Source organism: Clupea harengus, chromosome 23 (assembly GCF_900700415.2).
Source record: "Clupea harengus chromosome 23, Ch_v2.0.2, whole genome shotgun sequence".
Lineage (NCBI taxonomy): Eukaryota > Metazoa > Chordata > Actinopteri > Clupeiformes > Clupeidae > Clupea > Clupea harengus.
In genome coordinates this window covers 8174182-8198101 of record NC_045174.1, presented here as the reverse complement: position 1 = coordinate 8198101, position 23920 = coordinate 8174182, and the positions used below count along the sequence as shown (strand labels likewise).

The 23920-nt window shown below is 43.0% G+C and overlaps 1 protein-coding gene across 1 annotated transcript; it reads left to right on the top strand.

The window, feature by feature from the left end:
• The first annotated feature begins 666 nt into the window (after nt 1–666).
• On the top strand, nt 667–23764 carry LOC105888862 (nebulin-related anchoring protein). Its single transcript, XM_012814616.3, has 43 exons — nt 667–1025; nt 1385–1479; nt 1737–1824; nt 3670–3774; nt 3981–4091; nt 4407–4511; nt 4734–4841; nt 4960–5064; nt 5352–5459; nt 5893–6000; nt 7010–7117; nt 7698–7811; nt 8398–8502; nt 8672–8779; nt 9120–9233; nt 9327–9425; nt 9593–9697; nt 9843–9950; nt 10710–10811; nt 10976–11173; nt 11443–11547; nt 11780–11878; nt 12167–12271; nt 12546–12653; nt 12902–13213; nt 13576–13680; nt 15019–15117; nt 15611–15715; nt 15867–15974; nt 16074–16187; nt 16368–16565; nt 16900–17004; nt 17260–17358; nt 17531–17635; nt 17773–17880; nt 18323–18634; nt 18883–18987; nt 19241–19339; nt 19565–19669; nt 19780–19887; nt 20173–20484; nt 22682–22834; nt 23178–23764. Exons 1-43 carry the CDS (start codon nt 954–956, stop codon nt 23742–23744), a joined length of 5802 nt encoding a protein of 1933 aa, XP_012670070.2. The 5' UTR covers nt 667–953; the 3' UTR covers nt 23745–23764.
• Nucleotides 23765–23920: the final 156 nt, after the last annotated feature.

The following is a 23920-nucleotide window of genomic DNA, read 5'->3' as shown; positions in this document are numbered from 1 at the left end:
CGAAATATTCAGTCTAGTAGCCTAGATGCTGAGGTGGATATTATATGTAACTATAATTCATCATACATTTTTTCTGGATCCAAATTAATCATTCATTACTATTATATGCATTCTGATTACACGTTCAAATACTTTGTTCTCTCAGGTCATGGTTAAAAAAAAACCTTGGGCTCTAGGCTATTTCATTGCCTTCATTGTCCTTGATTTAGGTGCACACAAATACGACATAATACTGCCTAAATCAAGGACAATTAGTCCTACCATTAGACATCTACATATTACTAAATATCATTAATATTAGACTTGGCAAGCTATTACTGAGTAACGTTCAGGGGCTCTATTCAACTTGTCATGGGCTAGTCATGTGTGGCAAACAAGAGAAACATTTGAAAAATGCCCTTATCTACAGCACCTACTACAGTATTACACATGTAACCTGCAATGGAGGGCTGAGCTCATCGTTCTATTTCTGTGTGGGGGACTGAAGGCCACGGTGTGACAAAGCTACCCAAAGTTAACCACCTAGACGAAGGATTCTATTACATAAACACAGTAGCATCCCCGGCCCTCATCGCCCCCCTTCTCTGCTCACTGACAGACAGCTGAACAGCCAGTGAGCTGATAGACAGAGAGACAGGAAGGCGGGTGGAAACCATGTGCCCCGGTGATATGTAATGGGTCGGGTCTGTCTGTCAAAGTGGAGATCTAAGTTTAACACGGTGGAGAGAGGGAGCGAGCAAGAGGTTGACACTAGTGGGAACAGGGGACTGTCTGTGAACACTTGCCTTCGTCTGCTGCTTGGCCTGCCCTAGCCTTCTGGCTTGGAAAAAACATTATTTATTGGTCTATTTATTCTGCTTCATTATATTTTCTACTTTTTTTTTACCATTCTTTTGTTACTTGAGTCTTGAGGTTTTTTTCTTCACTGAGGGTGTTTCTGAAAACAAGCAGTCATGAATATCCAGTCGTGTGCCAGGTGTGGGTTCACCGTCTACCCAGCCGAGAAGATTAACTGCATGGATCAGGTAAAAGAGAATTAGAGAATGTATGGCCATATGTCTACTCTTTCAGGTTATGGCTGGAATGAAAGTCAGTGGAAAGTATCTATTCTCCATCTGTTTTAAGAGCTATATGACTGAATACTTACAAATACTTAGTATTTTATAGAGAAAGCGATGCTGTGATGTAACGATTTGTATTTCTGTGTGAGAGCTGCATAGTGGCTTATGGTGTAAGCCAAATCAGTCCTGAAGACTCCTCACATTGTTTCTTAAGTGACGAATTAGATTTGAGGCATTTCTCCAAATTAAGTCACAGCATCACATCTTATTAAGGTGTGCACGTGTGTGATTTTTCTTCTTCTCTTGGCTGTCTTGGAAAACAGAACTGGCACAAAGCGTGCTTTCATTGCGAGGTCTGTAAGATGGTCCTAACTGCCAAGAACTTTGTCAGCCACCAGAAACGGCCATACTGCCAAGTGTGAGTATGACAGGGATATAAATGTGTTCCAGTTGGTGGATTCACTTCACTTGATCTTTCTTTTAAAATCCGATTTCCGAGAACATATTCCTTGCTCTGCCATTAACAGTGTAAGAAAATGAAATAATTTGCTAACGACACTAAAATAATCAAGGTTATATAAACAAACCCTTGGCAAGATTTGTTGTCTTTTTTATTTTATTTTTAAAAGTGCTTGTTCGTTTTATATAACATTTGTGTGTAAATGATCTCCGTAGGCACAATCCCAAGAATAACACTTTCACCAGTGTTTATGCGACGCCCATCAATATCAACGCTAAGAAACAAGCAGAGGCTGTCAGTGAGGTGAGTTGGGCGATGATGTCATGCATATCCGAAGCACATACCTTACCTCTATGGCCAGAAATGTGCTGCCATGGTCAGATGCCAAGGTTCCACAAACGATTCACACGAGTCATATACTGTCACATTGTAAAATGAGGTCTTGAATGAGTGTGCGGTAAAAGCATACGCACAATGTCCTTTTTTCATGGTGATGTGTAGATGACAAAGGTCGCTGTGTCATAATTTCTATGACGACTCTTAGTGTGAATCTTTATTTGTCATGTGACATTATTAATAATCAATATCTAAATCATATTGAGTCGATCTTGGGTCAATAATATGTTGGTGTTTTTTTGCTAGAGATAGTAACAAATAGTGTTGTTTCTCTGTAAAACAGTTTATACAATAAATACAGTAGTATGGAACATAATATTCATTGTAAAATGCAAGTTTTACCATAACTGTATAATTCACATACAACAGACATCATTCACAGAAATTCCAGCATTTAAAGAACAGGACTTCACCTATTAAAGTCAATTAGAGCAAGGAAAGTTAGATCATGTCTAGCTAGCTGAAACACAATATCACTAACGCCGTTTATTAAGACATTACTGTAATGTTTAATAGAAAGGAAAAGGGGGTTGTTTAAATTTGCATTAGAATTGCTATTAGAAGTTGATTAATAAAGTGGCTCTTATGTCTTCTGCATTTGACTGAGGTATATAACAACTCTGTTGTTTGAACTTTGTCCATGAGCATACTATGTTGTGGTCTCCTGTTGATTACTGCGTAGTCTAAACCAAACCTCACAGGTTTCAAATAGGTTAATCAGCCCTCTTTACAGTTTAGAGACCCCAAACCGTATCAGGCATTTCTATTTTGTTAGAGGCTTGTAGAGACTGTTTTTGGAGGTATTCAGAAGCCTGGGTGACTCCAAAGGCGTGGAATGGGGACTAGGGGTCTGACTGGTGCTATTTCTGTGTTGTGACAGCGACACGACACCCCTCCATGGCCCTGCTTTATGCATTGCCAGTTAAATTTATACCTCAGGAAAGCAGCTTCACCTCTCTCTCCCTCCCTCTCTCAATCTCTCTCACTCTCTCTCTCTCTCTTTCTCGCTCGCTCTCTGAATCTGTTCACTCATAATGACAACACCACCTGTTCCTGTCTTTCTGAGGGATGTTCCTCTACAGGTCCAGTGGCAGTGCTCTGTACACTTACACTTAAACCTTATGAATTCTTCAGCATTACTTTAAGAAAACACCATACTGTGAAATTCTAGCTTGTTGTAAATGTAATATCCTTTAGGTGTAGGTAACATGTCCTCATTCTTGACCCTTTACTAACTTTTGCTAAATGACCTAAGCTTCACCTAACCTGACACCTAACATAAACATAACCATGAACCATGAACATAACCATGAATATGCAATATATATATATATATATATATATATATATATATTGTGTATTGTGTATAAATACACCATGTTCCACCATGAGGCAAAAAGACCATGGCCACTTTTGGCTGTGGCCTCTAACTTCCACTTTCAGGCAGTAACTATTCATGAACGTAGACATGGAGTCCATGGAGACAAGGTTTTGACGGATTTATCCACACGATTAAGGGAAAAGGAAAGATTTGATTAATTATGCCATCAGGTGCTGTCATACAGGCACATGATATTAACGCCAATACGTTGAATACACGACTAGATAGAGGTCAGTAATAGCAGTCATATTGGCCTGCATTTGTGACAAACACAGCTATAAAACAGGCAAAAGAGTCATTGACATGATTCGTGTGTACTCATGTGGTTGTGGTGACTGTGTGGGTTTTAAAAGTACTTATCTCTTTCTCAGCTCAAATATCGAGAAGAAGGGGAACGGTTTAAGTCAACTTTCCACTATGACATGAGGTCAAAGGAGCTTGAACTGGCCCGTAAAACCAGCCAGATGAGCAGTCAGGTAAGTGTTCCACTCTGTAAACATCAATGTGTATTTCATGCAAGCTTCACTCGGCTTGTTGACTTGTTTGTCTCTAAATAAAGTGAAGTACTATGTTCGCTGTGTTCTCATGGTCTCCATCCGCGCATACGGCGTACTTTATATTGATCAAATATACCATGTAAACTGACTCATTTAAGTTGATGATTTCTTCTGGAACTTTCCAGGTGGCCTACTCTGCTGAGTTTTCAGAGCAGCAGAGCTATTACTCGCAGTCGCAGTCCGTCTCCCACCAGGAGATGGTCAGAGTGGCTCAAGCACAGAAGAACATAAGCAGTGTGAGTAGGATCTCCCCGAGTAGTCTGTCATTTAACATTTCAGTGTTAGATATGTTTTCCATTTCTTTTTTACTTTATCCAATTGTATGCTTTCAATCAAGAATGTTTTTTTCTCATTGGGACTTGTATGCAGGCATTTGAAATGTCAAAATAGTCCATTGACACTGGTTACTATTTGTAGAGATGCAAGACACAATAAATAAATAAATTAATTAATTAATGTATTCATTCACTCATCCATTCTTTCGTGATTTTACATACACAGTCTGTAGGTACAGTCTAAATGTGTGTCCTGTGCCTGTTTATGCCCACCAGGTTCAGTATAAGAAGGGGCACGAGGAGCGGGTGACACAGTTCACCTCTATCACAGACTCACCTGAGATCATGCATGCTAAGACGGGCGCTGCCCTGGCCAGTGATGTGAGTACCACTACCACTCATTACATTGGCTAATCCCTTCTTAGACTTCAGAAAGGCTATTTAGATAAAAGTCTATTTAGTTAAATCAGTACAATTGAGAAATTGTAGACTAAATGCTTCCGTGAAAGAAGCAACACAAAAACAGTTTGCAGAAAATAGAAATTGGAAGAAAATTTATTTTTTGTGGTTTTTTCTGTAAATTCCCTCTTGTTTACTTGACAGGTGAAATACACAGAGGAATATGAGCAGTCCAAAGGTAAAGGGAGCTTCCCGGCCATGATAACCCCGGGATATGAGCAAGCCAAGAAAGCTGGAACTCTCGCGAGCAATGTGAGTCAGCACATCTCTGGTGGAGCCACCTCCACAGCTTACCTTGAACCTAGTTTGTAATACATCACGTGTCACTCGTTAAGTTCTTCTCCTTTGTTTGTCATGTGACTTGATTCAGGTGGAGTACAGGAAAGGGCATGAGGAGAGTTTGTCAAGGTACACAGCTGTGGCTGATACCCCCGAGGTGCTGCTGGCCAAAGCCCAGAGCCACATCAGCAGTGATGTGAGTGAACACCCTCAAGCCACACAAAGGGTGGCGCATTTGTGACTTTGTGCATTTTGTTACTGTATACTTTACACACAAAAATAGGACTCTCAGATCATAAGACCCTTTTGTTAGTTTTATGTAATCGACCATGTTTTATTTTCATTCTTGATTTGTAAAGAAACTAACAGAGGATTAGGGTCACTGTCCCGCATGCTATTATCCTGCATGATACTCATTCTTTTTTTGACATTCATCAAACAGTATAAAAGGGATGTTCACCTTTAAATTACCTTCATCTCCAGTATGCCTACACTGAGGGCTATGAACAGCAGAGGGGGAAAGGCAGCTTCCCGGCCCACTTCACGCCTGGGTACCAGGTGGCCAAGAAGGCCACAGAGATGGCCAGTAAAGTAAGTGACACACACAAACAGGCAAATGTTACAGTATATCCTTTACAACACATACTTGTACAATCACTTTTAAGAAAGACTCATTTAAGAGATTATGGAACATATTCATATTCATATTAAACACACAGGAAAACAGATGCACAAGCACTCGCTGACCAAATGAAGGTAGAGCACTTGGGTCAAAATAACGTTTGAGATGGTAGAGACATGTTTGGGAACTTTTTTATGATTTCTAGTTCATTGAGATGTGTGTGCATTTCTGGTGTATTGAGACATATAGTGCTATGGACACAAAAAGGGACCCTCCTGGATTACTCGCATAGACACACAGACAGGCACACACACACACACACACACACACACACACACACACACACACACACACACACACACACACACGCCACAGATTGTAATGTGGTTGTGTCTGCTGCAGGTGAAGTACCAGCAGAAGTATGAGCAGGAGATGAGGGGCAAAGCCAGCACTGAGGCGGGCATGGCGGAGATGGTGCAGGCAAAGGATAATGCCAGCGGTTTCAGCCAGGTAAGATCTGAAATACAGTATGGAGCTCAAGGCATTTCACTAGTACAGATTTAAAAGTCAATGTGTAACCAGTGAGGGCTACAGTGCATTATAGGATGTGTAGTCTTTTTTATACTGGTAAGTCTCTTTAGTTGCATGTATGATTTCATGCATTTCATCATTTTTGTTCTGAGGCACATTATGCAAATGTGCATATGTTTATGTGCTATCTGTGTGTCTATGTACAATTGTGCTCTGACTGTTGTGTACAGTGTTATAAAATGTAGGATTCACCAGATGCAGTTTTCATTCTAAATTCTGAGTGTAGAAACAGATTTTCCAGAAACAGAGAGGACACCAGCTGTCCTGGGTTGGGTCTTTAAGGCCACATGACAGGAACTATTTACAGCCGTTACCCAACAGCTGTCCACCATGTTTTGCACTGGAATAGGGGATATCCCAGTTTAATTCACTCAGCAATTATGGGAACTTGATTTGGCCCCTAAATGTGTTCATGCTCTGCAGAAGATAATTTGAACTCTTTTGGTGAACCTGCATTACCATCTTCTTTGTAGCATGTATTTAGTTTAGGGTCGCTTGAAAGAAACACATTTTGTTTAGGAGACTTGTTGATCAAATGCTCCACAGGGACCATTATGAAATACAATTATCTTTAGTTACCAGCAGTCAGTATTTTCTTCTAAAGGATGTACTCAAGTATCATAGGGAATTGTGTAGTTTCATGTAGTCTTTACTCAAGAATATTCATGAATCTTCATGAGTCTACCATGAATGGTATAGCTGTAATGGAATGAAGTCAGACAGATTATCTCTGTCTCTCTGTCTGTCAGTTTGTTGCTGATCACATTTATTCCACGCTATAGTGTTATGGAGCTGCAGTATATTGCATGAGAGTGATTTAGAGAAAAAGGACTAACGTTACAGAAGGGGCTCACCCTGAGGTAAAAAACTAAGAGAGTCAAGCTGATGTGTGGCTATATCATGACCCCTGCCTCTGTGCTCTCCATAGCTGGCCTACACGGAGGACTACGAGCAACAGAGGGGCAAGGGCAGTTTCCCGGCCATGATCACACCAGCCTACATGCAGGCCAAGAAGGCCAACGCACTGGCCAGCAATGTGAGTATCAGTCTGCTGTACCAGTGCAGTTTGGGGCTTTTTAGGGTTTGTGGGGGTGCTGTTTTCGCTTCTTCTTCTGTTTCTGCTTCTGCTTCTGCTAAAGACCAAATGAAAGTAGAGCACTGGGGTCGAAATAAGCTGGTCGAGATTTTGTAGTTCATTGAGATGTGTGTGTTTGTGTGCATTTCTAGTGTATTGAGACATATAGTACTGTGGACACTGAACAAAAAGGGACCCCATACACACACACACACCTTCATCGGTCACTCTCATCACCTGTCAGCACTGCATGGAATGTGGGTCATGGAATGGATGCCTCAGTCGTGACTCCCACCAGGAATCTGATGTTGTCATTGCCGAGGACCCCAACCGCCAGATTTAGGCACACTGTCTCTGTGGATACAGGAGTTTGTGTGTGTGTGTGTGTGTGTGTGTGTGTGTGTGTGTGTGTGTGTGTGTGTGTGTGTGTGTGTGTGTGAGTGTATGTGTCAGTGTGCACGTGTGAGTAGAGTAGAGAATGCAACCTGATAGGTGGGCTTGCGGGGTGCTTTTTCTGTTCCAACCATCTTCTTTCTTTCAGCTGACATACAAGAAGGATCTTTCCAAGATGGGCTCCTCTCACTATAGTACCTTGAACACCGAAGACAACCTGTCCATGAAAAATTCTCGTAAAGTCAACAAGATGTGCAGTGAGGTGAGTCAATAACAAAGATAGCGCCACCACAAAACAGTTTCTCAAGCAGACCCCCTCATCCCCATATATATCCATCTGATTCACCCCTGACCTTGCATGTGTGTTGTATGTTCCATCACGCCTAGTTTAAGACAATGTGTTGAACGCCGTGTGCTGTTTACATTGCCACCAAGCATAGCAATCACACTGTGACTGACAGCCAGGATTACGGCAGTCATCAGTCACAGGTTCCCGGGCAGACACAAATCCTCCTCACCTGCATGGCTGGCATGTCTCGCGTGGCAACTCTCCTGCTGAGCCGTGCCAGTCACACGCGGCACAGAATGGGCACACAGGCGACAGGCACTTTACACACGACGTCAGTGTCATTCCCAGCCTGATACCCGATTATCCTGGAGACTCTTAGGGTATCATCACCACCCTTGATTCTTTATTTATCCACAAAGGTCAAGGGTCAATGGAGTCATTTTGAGTAATTGTGGAGGTCATGGTTGAGGGGGAAGATTTTTTTTTGGGATGCCTGTGGCTGTGCATGTGGCTTGTTGTTTTTGGTGCTTAGGAGTGACGTGTGTTTGTATGCCCGCAGGTTGAGTACAGGAAAGACCTTGAGACCAACAAAGGCCACAGCATCAACTACTGTGACACGCCACAGTTCAAGTCCTCCAGCAAGGCTGCTAAGTTTTCCAGCGATGTGAGTGTCACGTTTGCAGCAGTGTGATGCAAAACTATATGAGATCTATCTATATGAGGTCTATTACTGGGCAAAGCAGAGTTGCTTGGCAATGGCGGTTTGACTTATTTATTCTTCATCTTCTCCAAAATGGTGCAACAATATTGCTGTGTTTTTTTGCTAATTGCAGAACAAATATAAGGAGAAGTATACCAACCATATGAAGGGCCACTATGAAGGATCTGGCCTGGACAAGAAGACCATGCATGCCATGAAAGTTACGAATTTGGCCAGCAACGTGAGTCCTCTCAGATTCCAACATCCCAAGCTGGCATAGAGTTGGATCTCATCATCCCATAACTAGCATCATCTGAGTGTGTGATGAAGGGCCACATGAAATAAATTCGTTTTTGAACTGCAGTGAATTCATAAAAAAAGAAAAAACATACTACACAGAATCCACACTTTCCCATCTGCTCAAAGATATTTTGTAAAAGGAATCTCTGAGATACTTTATCTTTCTCTCTGTACAAATATACGTGTGTGGGTTTTGTTTAACACTGTTTTTTCTAAACAGTGTTATAATGCACCTTACAGTTGGTCTGAAGGCTGTTGGTGTTTTTTCTGAACTGTTTCAGATCGCATACAAGTCTGAATATGACAAGGAGAAGACAGAGCAAGGGGAGTACAACTATCCAGCTACTATCACGCCAGGATACAAGGCCCAGAGGAAACTAGACCCGCTGAAGGATGTGAGTGTTCATATATTATATTTAACCCCTACATACTGTATATCCTTTATGGGTGGTGTGTTATGTATGCTTACTCCTCTCTGTATTCTATAGGTGAACTACAGGCAGCACATTGACAAGTTGAAGTACCACACAGTGGCCAACACTCCTGACATTGTGCAGGCCAAGATCAACGCTCAGCAACTCAGTAATGTAAGTACGGAGCATCTCAACGGTCTGTATGTACACACAGCTCACAAGGAGCTCTATAGTATGTCCAATCACCTTTAAAACCTGTGAGCATGTTTGGGAGACAGCTGAGGTTAAACATGATGCTGCATATGTACACTGTCATATACTGCTGCTGTTTCTCTGTGCAGTTGAACTACAGGGCCGACTATGAAAAGAACAAGAGCCAGTATACGCTGTCACAAGACATGCCCGAGCTCAAGAAGGCCAAAGCCAATGCTGACTTGATCAGTGACGTAAGCAGACGCATGAGTGCAGACACACACACACACACACACCCACACCCACACACAGTAAAAAAGAACAGAGAATACCTATCTCTCTCCTCATGAATGGGAATACTGTGGAGTAAATAACGCCGCTCTATCCCTTGCATCCCAGATCAAATACAGGGAAGACTGGGAGAAGACCAAGTCCAAGGCATGTGACATCGGCCTGGAGACTCTCAATGTCAAAGCTGCCAAGGCATCCCGAGACCTGGCCAGTAATGTGAGTCCACTGATATCCTTAAGGCACCTCACAGACCCTGAAGATAGACACAGCCTTTAGGCAGCTGTTCAGTTAGCATTGTTGGTTGTGAAACTGTAACGGGCCGAGCCTCGGTTTACCGTGAAAATGTGGGTTTGGCCCAAAAAGCTCAGAGACAGAGTGAGGGTTCAAGGTTATATTGTTTTTATTCGTCTTCAATGATATCTTGAAAACCTGCTAAGCCTCTCTATGTGCAGAGGACAACAATCAGCAGTTTCTAGAACACCGGCTACGCCTCTAAGTATGCAGAGGACAATATTCAGCCATCTAAATACAAAACCCTGCTAAGCCTCTAAACAAGTAGAGGAAAACATTCAGCAGCTTAAATCTCTATTAAAATACCTGCTACACCTCTCATTAAACAGAGGACAATATTCAGCAGTCAAAAAGGTCTACAACTTTTTCCCTAGACAGAACAATCAACATATATAAGAGGTGGCCAGCATCATTTCTAAAAATCAAACTACTTTTGGTGTCAACCTCAAATTCATTTTGATAATGTATGGTCATGTGAAGGACACATTAACACACCTATCATTCCCACTACCACTAGCTGTCCAGACTATGCACTATGTAGCCTTTGTAGTTCGGGTCGGAATGCTCATATAAGGAAAAGCCTTCATAGAACGACAAAAGATGCCAGTTAGCATGTCAGCAAGCTTTTATCAGAAGCAACAGTACAGTCCTAGTGAACTGGTGCCATGATTGTGTGATTGACAGATCAAATACAAGGAAAACTTTATGAAGGACAAGTCAGTGTGTTTCAATGTAAGCGACTCCAAGACTCTGCACTCTCTACAGGTGCACAAGCTCAACAGTGAGGTAAGACACCAAAACATCATCCACACACACTACACAATGGGTCTATTACACAAAACGACAATTCAAGACCCTTCAAAAGACTCAGAGCTCATTCATGTCCTGGCATGACAGTCAGCTCCCTTCTCCTCTATTTATCTGTCTCTTCCTCCCTTCCCTTCCCTCAGACTGCCTACAGGAAGGACTCAAAGGAGAACCAGACGCACTGCCATCTGCCCCTGGACATGGTGAATCTCAGCCACGCCAAGAAGGCCCAAGCCCTGGCAAGCGACCTGGACTACAGGAAGAAGCTCCACGAGTACACTGTTCTGCCCGACGACATGAAGGTCGCGCAGGCTAAGAAGGCCTACAATCTGCAGAGCGAGGTGAGAGAGGAGCTAATTTAGTAAATTATGGATCAGGACTGTGGAGTACAAAGTACAATAGTGTACAATTAGCATAAAATAATAGAACCAGTGTAATTATATTTTTTTTTACTAAAATGTTCTGTTAGCTCTTTTTGTGTTTTGTTTGTTTGTCTTATATGTCCCTATGTAAAGCGTCTTTGAGTACCTAAAAAAGCGCTATATAAGTTGAAAGTATTATTATTATTATTATTATTATTAATAATAATAATTGGATTTATTTCTGGTAGAATGTGTACCGCTCAGACCTGAACTGGATGAAGGGTGTGGGCTGGGAGGTGGACGGCAGCTTAGACGTCTCCCAGGCCAAGAAGGCAGGAGAGATGCTTAGCGAGGTGAGGTTGGAGCGAAAGATAGAAAGACACTGTGTGCGTCTGTGTGTGTGTGTGTGTGTGTGTGTGTGTGTGTGTTTGTGTGTGTGTTTGTGTGTGTGTGTGTCTGTGTGTGTGTCTGTGAGTGTGTCTCTGTGTGTGTGTGTGTGTGTGTGTGTGCGTGTCTGTGTGTGTCTGTGTGTTGTTTTTTCTTCTGGTGCTGATCTGGCTGAACTGACTTTTTCTATCGTTACAGAAAAAGTACCGTCAGAAGGCGGACAGGGTGAAGTTCACGCAGGTGGCCGACACTCCACAGATCAAACACGCCAAGATGAGCCAGGAGCTTCAGAGCGGGGTTAGACACGCCAAACCCACACTCTCATCACTCCATCCAGTTCTGACCATTCTTTAGGAACAACACAACATTAGACACTAGGAGTTCTGACCATTCTTTAGTTTCAACACAACATTACATACTAGGAACACAACTTTTAGATCCTGAATTGTGTATAGATTTAGCTATGACTCATATTTTATTTTTCACCATTGTATTCAAATGAGACAATGATACTCATTGATACTCTAATTATTGTGAGTGGTGGTTGTCTGTTATTGACTACTATGTGTTGACCTTTTCCCCCAGCTGACGTACAAAGCAGACTCAGAGCAGATCAAACACCAGTACACCATGACCAATGATGAGCCAGTCTTCAAGCAGGCCAAGGCCAACGCAGAGCTTCTGAGTGGGGTAAGGCCTGTCCTCACAGCACCTGAACGTCACATCACTTACATGCATTCATTTAGCAGACATATCCACAGGCTTTTATCCAAAACGACATGCAGGGTAAGATACATGTTTTGCCAGTGTTGGTGTGCCTTGGCAAATGAACCCATCGTCTTGATATTGTTACCATTGGGGCTCCGCTATTTGAGCTTCAGGAGCACTTTTAGGGTGCGTGCTGTTTGAATGGAGTCTTTATTTTGCGTCTCCTGACATTTTATGTGGTTTTATTTTGTTGTAGAAATGCTACAAGAGCAGCTGGGAGGCGCAGAGAGAGAAAGGCTTCGAGCTCCGCATGGACGCCCTGTCCATCTTCACAGCCAAAGCCAAGGGGGACCTGGCCAGTAATGTGAGTTTGTGTTTGACCTGTCAAAGTCACCATTTAAATCCTTAGTGGTTCGGAGACATTGAAGTCTTCGTAGTAAGTACTAAGTCGGTGCAAGGTCTAAGGATACATGACATGACTTGTTTTGTGTATTCTAATGGTTGATTATTACATTTTATATTTACTCAAAGAACACCAGAAAAATTAAGCCCTTGACATCTTGGTACCTATGACAATACAGGAATAACTTTTGCTCACTCAAATATCTGCAGCTTAAGTACAAGCAGAATTACGAGATGACGAAAGGGAAGATGATTGGCGTGAAGACTGTGGCAGGCGACTCTCAGATGGCCCACTCCAAAATGGCCTCCAAACTCCAGAGCGGCCTCAACTACAAGAAGCAGTACGAGGACACCAAGGCTAAACACAGCTCCTCTCTGGACATGCTGACTCTCACACACGCTAAAAAGGCCCAGGACATGGCCACCGACATCAACTACAGGACCTACCTGCACGAGTACACCACCATGCCCACTGACATGAAGGTGCAATGGGCCAAGACTGCTTACAATCTGCAGAGTGATGTGAGTCTCCATTTATTTAAACTACATTTCCCATCATGCCTCTCTCATCTTGCCACCAGTGGTCATCTCCATAACACATCAGTCACTTACATTTCTTCTCAGACATCTGAATAAAGCAGATTTTATTTTTACACATTAGTATACTAGTATATACTATATAGTAGTACACTGTGACAATTGACTCACTCCACTCTAGCAGTGCCATAGTAAACCAGTTCCAGCTTATGAAGGCATTGTGTAGAGTATTGTAGTAGTAGTAATAGTAATAGTAGTAGTAGTAGTAGTAGTACACTGGATTGCTTAAATGTCTGATCATCGAGCTAGTTGTTACGGCGTGAGATAACATACATTTGTATCCTCAGAAAACCTACCGCTCTGATCTGAACTGGATGAGAGGAGCTGCCTGGATGGCCGGAGGATCCCTTGATGTGCAGCAGGCCAAGAAGGCAGGAGATCTCATCAGCGAGGTATGGTACCGAACTCCCATGGCACTTAGCCAGCATTTAGCCAATTGGTTAAGGGATAGGTTGGTACACTAGGCTAGAAGGGTTATGAGAGAGCAACTTCTGCCAAGCAGCATAGTGTCTGGCTAGCTAAGCAATATCTTAGTAACTGCACGGCGGATACTATAACTGAAACCTGGACCTCCACTGTTATGTGGAGATATGTTCCTCTAGAATCGGTGAGCCCATGCTTTGCTAGTATTGTTTGTAGGTCAGTACACTTTTCTAGACAGTTAGGCAACTGAGTGTATGCTTGGCATTCATAATTACATAAGCACTGAAATGAGGTCAAGGTCAAGTCGTTATTTTAAGTCAAGTGGTTATATTTAGAGGATAAGGAGTGCTGATGAAAAATATTTGACAGTTAGTTAAGCACCGTAAAACATGAAAAGAACTTTCCAAGCTTTTTATGTACAATCACAATTTTTTTTATCAAACAAGTTCACAAACTCTTTCCCCACTTATGTCTTATTTTTTTATATTGACAGAAAGTGAAGAATTTGAGGCTAAGTAAATGTTCTCAGTTGACTGGACTATTAATGTAAGTGTTAAATGTGCTCTGGTTAATTACCAGTGAGTCTTGCCCATCTGTATTTGAAACAAGGCCCAATTCTAAAATAACCATCCCTTAATTTATCCTGTGTAGTCTAGGAGGACATGCTATTAGAAGTGCTGATCCTTTACGGAAAGGAATATTTATATATTTACAATCAATCTTCATAAAGTGAGCTGGCTAACAGCTAGCGTGACCATTATTAGCCCCTTAGCGTGCAAGTTAAGTGGAGTGCCCAAAAAAAGACTGTGGCAACCCCGGGCTTGAGTTTCTGTGAGGAAAAACTTGAATCACTTTGGAATGTTAAGACCTTCCAATAGAATCAATCTATCCCAAAGGATAGGAAGGAATGAGTCAACGAATACACTTTGGAGACGCTGAGGAACTTCTTCACAGAATGTTTTAGCAAATGACTGGTGAAGGCTAATGCCATAACTTTTTGATGTGGAAAATGTTCGAGATCCAGTTTTCATTTTAGATTTCAAAATTCCATACGTGGCTAGTGGTTAGGTCATCAGACAAGATTACACTTGTAATTAAAGGGTCGGAGGAAGCAGATAGTGTTTTGATACAATATTGATAGAAAAAAATGACAATGCTCCATGTTTCTGTCATCATCTCTTAACCCGTCTAGTAGGGTATATTTTCTCACACAGTTGTATGGTGTTGGTTCCTTTCATGTAGTCTCATTCAGTGGTGCAGCCGGTGTGCTGGATGTTACAGCATGCCTTATCTGGTGTGTGTTTCAGAAAAAGTACCGTCAGCACGTGTCCGATCTGAAGTTCACCAGCGTGGAGGACACACCGGAGATGGTGCAGGCCAAACTCAGCAGCAAGCTCAACCTGGATGTAAGCCACCTGAACTCGTTCACCCTACTACACACACACTGGCTCGCCCGACATGGGCTTTTTATTCTCTCGTAATTAGAATCCCTTGAAGGAGTTGTGCAAGTCTAAACTTACTCAGTCATGTCCTGGGATATATAAAAAAAGCCATCTTAGAATGTGACAATTTCAGACCTGGGAACTTTGGATGCATAATATTTGGCAGTTGGTCGGGGTCCATTTTGTGTATTCTCCATTATGGATCAAGTACACGTTAGTGTATGTTTTAGTGTACTGCAATGTTTTCCATTATCATGAATAACTTTATTCATGTATTCATTGTATGTGCAAGTCTGTGTAGGCTAAACTAGTACTGTAGACATTTAAAATAATGTACATGTGGATATTTTTAGAATGTGTCTATTGATGATAAATGGCTGACGCATTAGTTCTGGCTGGTATTGGATAATTTGAGTGATGTTTCTCAGTCAGAGTGAATTTACTGTGGTGTTTACAGCGTCTATACAGAGAGAAGGGAGAGAGTGCGAAACACAACTACACTCTCACAGGCGACCTCCCGGAGCATGTACAGGCCCGACAGAACGCCATGAACATCAGTGATGTAAGGGCCTGGTTTCACCCAGACTTCACCATGTTGTTATCTTTTTTTTTTAAATGTGGCATTGGTGCATGGACCCCAATGCAGTCATCAAAACAGTTGTTAGTTGTGATCTTTTTTACTTAGTTGAAATCTTCGTCTTTGTCGTTCACAGAAACGTTACAAAGAGTCTTGGACAAAGATCAAAGATGCCGGCTACCACTTACGTCTGGACGCCATTTCTTTCCAGGCCGCTAAATCTTCGAATGACATTTTCAGTGATGTAAGTCTGACAGTGACATTGCTCCATTGGTGCATGTGCAAGCAGAGCTCATCAGTAAAAGAAAGACTGTAACGGCATTGTTCATTTTACCCCTTCCAGCAAAAATACAGGCAGCAGTTTGTGAAGTCAAAGGGTAAGATGATTGGTCTGAAGGGTCTGCAGGACGACATCAACATCGCCCACTCTGTCAACTCCACCAAACTACATAGCGATGTGAGTACTTAGCCCATGATAGCAAGCCTTTGGGATAAAGAACATTTTCACATATCCTGTAATATTTAAACAATTGAATGTCCCCTCTTTGAAATGTACATCTCACATTGATTCATATTAATTCCTATATTTATCTATTGCTCCCTTATCATGCCTTATGTCCTCTTTCCCCTCCTGTAGATCACATACAAGAAGGACTCCACCAAAGTGCACTCCCAGTTCCACCTGCCCATGGACATGCTGGAGGTGGCCCACGCCAAGAAGGCCCAGGCGCTGGCCAGCGACCAGGATTACAGGCTCATGTTGCACCAGTATACCTCCCTGCCGGACGACATGAAGGTGCAGGCGGCCAAGAGAGCCTACGAGCTGCAGAGTGACGTAAGTGTCCAGAAGGAGATCTCCCTCAGTGTCACACGTGATGTGTAAAGTGAGGATGATGAAGAACGGTATGAATTAGCTTGTGCGCAGGTGCACTATGGATCTACTTCGAGTTGTGTTAAACGTTTCTCATGTTATCTCTGGTATCCCATGTTATATCTATTGATTCAAGAAACACATCTATCTACATTGCATTGTGGAATTGTATATGTGTGTGTGTGTGTGTTTGTGAGTGTGTATTTGTTTGTGTGTGTGTGTGTGTGTCTGTATCGCTATCTCTTTGTGTTTGTGTAGTGTATCTGTACTTACTGTAGTGTGTTTGTCTTTTGTGTAGAAATCGTACCGCTCTGACCTGAACTACCTTCGCGGTGCAGGCTGGATCGCCACTGGGGCTCTGCAGATCGAGGGCTCCAAACGCGCCACAGACCTCATCAGTGATGTAAGTCTGTCAATGCGCTTATTCTTACAACATGCAGCTCCTCACACTTAAGAAACAGTTGTTGTTGACAGCAATCTGAGTATCTGATCTGAAGGCCCTTAGGTTGGCACTTTGAGTGGCATCACAACAGATATACAATGTCTTTAGTACTTCAATGCTGCTCAAGTGAGAGTTTTGACCTAATGTAGATGATATAGTTGATACTAAGGATCAATCAACGATTATCCTCATCATTGTTTGTTTTCCTCTCTTCAGAAAAAGTACCGGCAGCAGGCCTCTTCCTTCAAACACACCTCTGTGACTGACTCTCCAGATATGGTCCATGCCAAGTTTAGCAACAAGTTAACCAATGAGGTGAGAAGCCCCAGCCTAATGACAAGTACATTTTTCATAAGACCCGTGTTCAGGATTTAGTAACAAAAGTGTCGTGTTGGTAGTGGTAGCTTTACAAACCCACACAGACTGTCCCTTAGATGTTGTATGGACAGTGGGATTTATTTTTTAATCTTACTGAAATTTGATGTAGCGGCTGTACAAAGAGGATGGTGAGAATGTGCGACACCACTACACATGCACAGCAGAGAGACCAGAAATCACCCAGGCAAAGATCAATGCTGCCAACTACAGCGATGTAAGTGTACCTAGCTCTCTCTTCCTCTCTCTGTACGTGTTTGTAAAGAGAGAGAATAAATGTTCGTAGAGAATAAGCTGAAATTGCATTCATTGCGGAGGGCCGCTGATTTATTGTGTCATTGTATTTTTTTGCAGAGTAAGTATAAAGAGTCGTGGCATACGCTGAGAGCTCAGGGCTATAAACTGACCATGCAGGACATACCCTTCCAGTCAGCCAAGGCATCCACAGGCCTCGCCAGTGATGTAAGTCCCCACATTCAACTCATGTAAACACCCACTCACGATGCCTATGGCCGTTTCTATTTCTGTGGCCTCTAAATCAACCTTTGCAGGAAACGAGAGATTTGATTATGTAAACAGGTGTCAGGGTACTTTGGTACTTTTGAGTATTTGAGAAAACCACTCGGTTTATCTGAGAAGATCGTCAGGTAGAACTAGATCAGTATTAATGAAACAAGAAAATACCTCTGTAACACAAATAATTTGAAGCTAGTTTGATACATCTCCCCCCATGAAATGTGTTTCAAATAAGGCTAAAGTAGTAGTAGTGGTAAGGGGCTAAGTGGTTAGGTGAGGCTCATTGGTATGTGGGAAAGGCAAAAGCCATGACGGCTACATTTACACGGCTCATCTCTCATCTCCCCAACTCAAAGTGATGGAGCCTTTGTCTTGCCTCTCTCTGTAGGTCCAGTACAAGCACAGCCACGTGCTGGAAAAAGGCAAGCACATCGGGGTGCAAAGCGTGCAGGAAGACCCCCTGCTGGCCCACTGCATGCAGATGGGCCGTCTCCACAGCGACCAGCAGTACCGCAGGGACGCCCTGAGCACCAGCGGACAGTACCACCTGCCTCTGGACCTGGTCAACCTGGTTCACGCCAAGAAGGCCCAGGGCCTGGCCAGCGACCAGGACTACAAGACCCGACTCCATGAATACACCGTGCTGCCGGACGACATGAAGGTCCAGTGGGCCAAGAAGGCTTACGACCTGCAGAGTGATGTAAGTGAGAGAGAGGGGGAAATAGAGAAAGAGAGGGGAAAATAGAGAGAGACAGAGAGAGAGAGAGAGAGAGAGAGAGAGGCCATAGTCTCTATCTGTGACTGTTATAGCCCTCCTTTCCCCCACTCACTTTTAATAAACGTCTATTTGTATGAATAATATGGTAATACATGAAATGTACCCTTCTACGTTACCCGAGGGGTTAGGTTTAGTTACCTATCCTCTCCCTTCCGTCATGTCTCCCACAGAAAGTGTACAAGTCAGACCTGACCTACATGAAGGGCGTGGCCTGGGACTCTGTGGGTGCGCCTCAGCTGGAGTCGGCCAAGAAGGCAGGAGACTTGATCAGTGACGTGAGTGCTCAAAGTCCATCACTGCCTGGACTCCTATCATGTTAACATGAGTATAGCCATTTAAAGCCCCAATACCGCTTAAACAATATTGCATTTCATTCATAGAAATCTATATTACTTTTGGTACATACATCTTTTATCCTGGATGCTTTGTGAAGACTTTACATGACATTTCTTGTAGACTGGTGATCATTTACCTTATATGGTGCATATGAAAAAAAAAAGGTTTAAACTTAAGTATTATCTCTTGCAGAAGAAGTATCGTCAGAACGCCGACCGCATCAAATTCACCTCAGTGGCAGATTCCCCTGACATTCTCCATGCTAAAAACAGCTACATGCAATGCAGTGAGGTAGGGGACTTACAATATGAACCCATTTTGTTGTTATCTTGTTGTTATGCTGATAATGGATACCTCAATACAAATAAAGTTTGATTTGATTTGAATATAGTATGATCACAGTGTTTGCAGTCGGATGGATATTTGTTGACCTTATTTTACTTGACTTTGACTTTAAACTGTTTTGTTGTAATTCTTTGCATTCTGAGCATCCATTAATGTGTTTGTGTGTTGCAGAGGCTCTACCATACTGGAGACCCGGATGCCATGAACAAGTACACTCTCTCGGCTGACAACCCTGACTTTGTCAGGGCAAGACTGAACGCACAGCAGATAAGCGATGTAAGACATCTGTTCTCTGAGTGGAAGTAGGGGCTGAAATAGTCAATAACCCCCCCCCCACAAAAAGGAGCACAGATTGACCTCATATGCCAATGTCTCCCCCCCTACAGAAAGTTTATAAAACTTCAGGAGAGATGGTGAAATCTGCAGGATGTGACCTAAGGCTCGATGCCATCGCCTTCCAAACAGCCAAGGCCTCCAGAGAGATTGCCAGTGATGTGAGTTTACCAGAAAAGCATTTCCTCTGTTGATGTCATCCAAATTCACAATAGAATTTGGCATGTGGTATACATGGTAGCAGAGCAAGCATACACGACATGATACCTTCTTAAAATTAATTAAAAACCATCGAAAATCATGGTTATTTACACACATAGTATAGGTCATTCGACTACAATGTGGATTGTGAAATTTCCGTTCTATATTTTACCTAAATTGAAAACACCTGTGCAGGTTAGCAGAGGTAACCTAGCATATGAGTGACTTGCTTAAAACCTTTTCAGTTCCGCTACAAAGAGGCGTTCGTGAAGGGCAAGGGCCAGCAGGTGGGGATGCTGAGCGTGGAGGACGACCCCAAGATGATGCACTCGTTGGCCATGGGCAAGCTGCACAGCAACACCGAGTACAAGAAGCAGTCCCACGAGATGCACTCGCAGTTCAAGATGCACGCCAACCAGCCCGAGTTCCTGCTGGCCAAGAAGAGCCAGGCTCAGGCCTCAGACAACAGCTACCGCACACGGCTCCACGACTACACCTGCGACCCTGAGCAGCTCAATATGAAACACGCCAAGAAAGCCTACAAGCTGCAGAGTGACGTGAGTACCGACGCCTCTAGAAAGTGCTGCTTTATGCTTTAACGCTTTTGGTTCTTAAGTCTTCGGTTTCTTAATGGAATGGAATGTAATGTAACAAACACTGATGGCTGTGAATGACCGTCTTGTGTGCATTGTGATATGCTATGTCTTAAGGCCCCGTCACACCATAACGTTCTGGTCAACGTTCTATGATGTTAGAGGAAACATTGGTAATCGTCCATGGTCGCTGGTATAGCGCCAGAAGATCGTTGTGTGAAAGCTGGTGAACGCTGTAATCGTCGGTAATCGGCGGAAAACGCTGGTCCGAAAATAAATGTTTGAACATGCACAAAAGTTCTCATGGAGACCAGCGTTCTTCAAAGTTTAATTTAAACGCTGGAGAACGTTCGTGGAACGTTTTACTAACGTTACACGCGTTTGGCTTTCGTTAGTCAGTCGTTACCCTAGCGTTACTTGGTTGTTATTAATCGTTTGCCTTGCAGTGACCGACTCACTGGCGACCTGTCAACGACCACTGAACGGACCCCTAGTGCACGCAGCGTGTGACTAACATCAAACGACCGTCATATGGCGTCCAATGAGCGTCATTTAGCGTTTCCCGAACGTCCATGCCTTTGGGTAGGGTAGACTGAGTACAGTTGATGCACCCGAAATAACTTATGTGCGCAGCAATCCTGAGACGTGATTTTTAGTTTGGACATGCCTACTAACGTCCTCTTTGATCCCGGAAAATTTGAGCACCTAACCCATCTCTCGTACAAAGATATTATTGATTTTATCATGTCCCTTCGTCAATTAATATGTTATTAACCATACGTGATCAACAAACGCAACTTACATCATTGCAAATGTTATTCTGTGCACTATAAATCTACATATTCCATGCCATCATGTCATGCAAGGTCATTGCATAATCTAGCGAAAAGCGTGAGGTGGTCAGCAGGGTACAGTTGAGACACAATGTCTCAACTGTACCCGCGATAAGCAGGTTAGAAGTCAAAGTTAGACAAAGTTAACAAACAAAGCAAATGAAAATAAAATGTTATATTTTTGTTATTAGAACTGTCCTATATGAATGGGTGTCTTTTCAAACATGAAAGTGATAAGAATGATTTATCTTGGGGTCTAAATAAGCAAGGTGGGAGATCGGGTACAGTTGATACAGCTTGATTGTGATATAGCCTGTATTTTCAATCCTTGGTCAGTCACCATCAATGGGTTTAAATGGGTGTCTCAACTGTACTCAGTCTACCCTATATAAACCGATGCTTTTTAAGTAGGGTTCAGTTGATTTTGGGCTACCGTAGAGAACACCCACTATGGAGGATCCAGAAAGACAAAGGAGGGTATATATGCTTGCTTGAGCCCAGCATGAAGTAGATGTACTGAACTTGAACGTAGCTGAGCACTGTTATAGCTGGTGCTGTTCCATGGCAGATGGATATGATATGAAGACTCTTGTGACATGGACAAAGTGTGTGGATGTGTTGATGTTTTTCTAATAATAAACATTGAGAAACACAAATTCAGTGTCAAATTTAAATCATTTATTTTAATAACATAAAACCCCAGGAATAACACCCGTTATTTCATAAATCACAGTAATAATAACAGTAAATCTTCGTCCGAAGACATTGCTAGTGAAAGAGGCTTTGTATTCTTCTTACTTTCAGCAGCATTTATCATCTTCTTACTTGCAGCAGCGCTAGTAGCAGAAGCCCCCCTCACACCTTTTCGTTGTCTTGGCGGCATGATGTTCACTGTTCAGATCAACTGAATCCACTATGATTTTCCAGCATTTTATACCCGTTTGACCATAAAACCCACACGCCAGCAAAACGCTATTCTGTCGTTATTCACGCGTTAATCACACGCTCGTCTAACGTTGACTTATCGTTCGTCGCGCGCCAGTGACACGTCAGCACACGTGAGTAAAAAAAATGTGAGTAAAACGTGCACATTTATTCTGATTCACTGTACATAGCGGACTCCAACCGTTGTTATTATCGTCTCTGTATGTTACATTATGCAGTATGTGATGGATATGAAATAGCTGCTTTATGATTATTAATTTAGTGGTTCCAAATACAGCTACAAATACAGCTACATAATTGAGTGACTGTAACTATGTTATATATGAGGGTTCATTAAGGTTCTGTAAGGTTCATGCTATTAACTCTGACGGTTCACCTTGCAGGTGGACTACAAGTCAGACCTGAACTGGACTAAGGGAGTGGGCTGGACCCCTCCAGGCTCCCATAAGGCAGAGATGGCGCGCCGTGCCCGCGAGCTGGGCCTGGCAGAGGGAGTAGACGCAGACGAGGCCATCGCCAAGTACCAGCACCTACTGGTAAGGAACAGCGGACTCAGTGCATCTAGTATTTGACATTATTATGTTAAGTAGACACTACATATAGGCTGTTATAACAACATGACATTATTAGGTTACGTGATGCTAAATGCAAACAAGACTAAGGCTCTTTTTAATGATATGAAGTTGGTTACATTACCCATAGAACCATTAGGTGACTACAAGCAAAACTTGTAGTTCAAAAGCATTAAATGTTACCTTTGGTATCAGTGCTTCTACAGCTGTCCCCTTTACTGAAGCTCAACATGTATTTAGCAAGTTGTTTTATCCATCTACTTCTTCATGTCTGTCCTCACTCTCATGTTACTCCTTTTCATCTCAGATGTACCAGCGACAGATGATGATGGAGCAGCAGCAGCAGGAGGAGGAGGAGTGTGCCAACCAGGCGGAGAACATGGAGGAGTTCCTCCAACCTGGCGTCAACCCGGACGCCATGGAGGTCCTCCACGTCAAGAGGAAGAAGGTCCAGACCATCAATACCAACTTCAGGAAGGCCGGCGCCACGACCAGCAACGCCCAGTCCTCATCCGCCATGCAGTCCGCCGCCACCTCACAGAATAACCCTCTGGCCTCCAACTCCTCAACCGCCATGCAGTCCGCCATCGCCTCCAAGACTACCGCTCTGGCCTCCAGCTCCTCATCCGCCATGCAGTCCACCATCGCCTCCAAGACTACCGCTCTGGCCTCAAGCTCCTCATCTAGCATGCAGTCCACCATCACCTCCAAGACTACTGCTCTGGCCTCCAGCTCCTCATCTTCCATGCAGTCCACCATCACCTCCAAGACTACCGCTCTGGCCTCCAGCTCTTCATCCACCAAGCAGTCTGCCGTCACCTCCCAGACTACCGCTCTGGACTCCAGCTCCTCTAACACCACTATGTTAGACTGATGTTCCTTGTTGTTTTAATCATCGATGTACTTATCAATGTTTTTTATGATGTAGAAAACTACTGTAGAGCCTGGAGCTTATATCAACAGTAACTCTGAGCTGATGAGCAGTTGAGGGCCTTAGGTGGGGAAATGCTATACTGAGAGAATTTTGCATGTAAACTAATGAGATAGTGT